At 43.8% G+C, this 1,773-nt stretch overlaps 1 protein-coding gene across 1 annotated transcript; it reads right to left on the bottom strand.

The window, feature by feature from the left end:
* Window positions 1–200: 200 nt before the first annotated feature.
* LOC111664598 (eIF5-mimic protein 1-like) lies at window positions 201–1,765 on the bottom strand. The gene is made up of 4 exons (XM_023419259.2): window positions 1,505–1,765; window positions 1,234–1,343; window positions 457–670; window positions 201–373 (listed from the first exon to the last, which is right to left on the bottom strand). Exons 1-4 carry the CDS (start codon window positions 1,587–1,589, stop codon window positions 201–203), a joined length of 582 nt encoding a protein of 193 aa, XP_023275027.2. The 5' UTR covers window positions 1,590–1,765.
* Between the last annotated feature and the right edge of the window lie 8 nt (window positions 1,766–1,773).

Raw genomic sequence — 1,773 nt, 5'->3', positions numbered from 1 at the left:
AACATGGTCACCGTTGCCATTTTTATCTAATGTCTTATAAAAGCTTATAAATGATTTACAAAGTGTTAACAAGTTAATTAATAAACTAGTTAAAACCATCCATAAATCCTTTACAAGGGGAGTCGGATTATAAAGTGGAACCAAGTTTCTTTTTAAACCCCCGTCGTGAAAAAAGAAATATTTTTGCAGTAATTATGAAGTTATGATAAAGAGGCTCCTGACAGGAAATAAAAGAACTCGTGGTTATTACCTTCTTCAGCGTTCTGGAGCCACTCCACAAACTTCTTCATCTGCTCTAAGAAGACACTCTTCCCTTTCGCAGCGTGGGAGTCTTTGTACCACTTCAGGATGGCCTCCTCACTCAGGACGTCAGCTGAGATCAGAGAGAGAAGCGTCAGCACCGAGAGACGCCACAGACAACACAGATGTGTATAAGAGACAGTAGTACGGCCCGGCACACTGTCTGTGACACTGATAGAGCTGACGGTGCTGTCTTTACCTCTCTGATGGGACACTGCTGGGACAGGCGTTCCTGCAGTTCCCTCTGCAGCTCTTTGCGGGTCCCCAGACTCTGCTGCACATGCAGGAAGTCAGACAGCTCCTTGAGCCCGGCTTCATTGAAGTATTTAGAGAAATGCTCCACGTTCTGTTTACTGGCTGGAAACAGCTCCTGCAGTGATCAACAAAATAAGAGCCACCGCGTTAGAAATGATAGGACGTCACAGCTCCTCCTCTCAGCCTGCTGGGTCACACACAGTGTCAGTGTCAGCGTCAGCGTCAGTTGGCCGGACTGAGAAACATCCAGCTGGTGTTTTATTTTATTTATTTTTTTAACGCCTTGATGGAACTTCTTCAAATTTACCAAACAAATTCACTCGGACTCAAGGAGGAACTGATTAGATTTTAGTGGCTAAAGGTCAAAGGTCAAGGTCAGTGTGACCTCACAAAACATTTTTTAGCCATAACTCAAGGCTTCACGGTTATCACAAAATTTCACACCAATGGTTCATATCTTATATTTTCTCTGACTCTGGATAAACAGGAAGTGACCTGGAACTAGTCTGAGTGGTGAATAATGACCAGAGGTGTTTTTACAGAACATTATGATGTCACAGTGAAGTTGACCTTTGACATTTTGGGTATGAAATGTCATCACTTCATTTTATCCTCATAGTTAAATGGTGTCCTTTAGAAACATGCTGCTGGTTGAAGTGGCTGTTGAGTTTTTCTCACCAGGAGTCTTTTATCCAGGTTGGCCTTCCTCAGAGACGAGGTGACTGAATTGGCATCTTTCTCTGCGATCCATGATTTGAACATCCTCACAGCAAACAGCGCAGAGATCCCTGACAAGAGACGCACAAAACAAAAAAGTTCATTAAAAAAATACGTTTTTTTCCTTTTCATTTAACAGAAACATTTCCTCGTGTGACAGAAAAAGTTGTGTGTGATGGGAGAGTCAGATCAGAGGCCGCTAGATGTCGGCTGACAACAGCCCCCCCCGTACCTTCTTTGACCACGCTCTCGGTGAAGAGGCCGGTGATGATGGGAGGTGGGAGCGTGCTGTTGGCCAGCAGGATGCCGGTCAGCATGGCGAGCTTGGTCTGCTCCGACTCGCTGAAGGCCTTCAGGAAGAGCAGCAGCTACAACAACAGACACACTGTGAACCTGCAGCAGCTTTTCTTAAAAAGTTTAAAGAGAAAATAAATTTATCTAAACGTATAAAAATATAAAGATCTTACAGGGAAAAGAACAAGAGATCTTTAGAATCACCTC

The sequence above is a fragment of the Seriola lalandi genome, unplaced genomic scaffold (assembly GCF_002814215.2).
Source record: "Seriola lalandi dorsalis isolate HSWRI2012SDOR001 ecotype SW California unplaced genomic scaffold, Sedor1 jcf7180002054595, whole genome shotgun sequence".
In the NCBI taxonomy this organism is placed as follows: Eukaryota; Metazoa; Chordata; class Actinopteri; order Carangiformes; family Carangidae; genus Seriola; species Seriola lalandi.
This window is presented reverse-complemented; position numbering and strand designations above follow the sequence as displayed.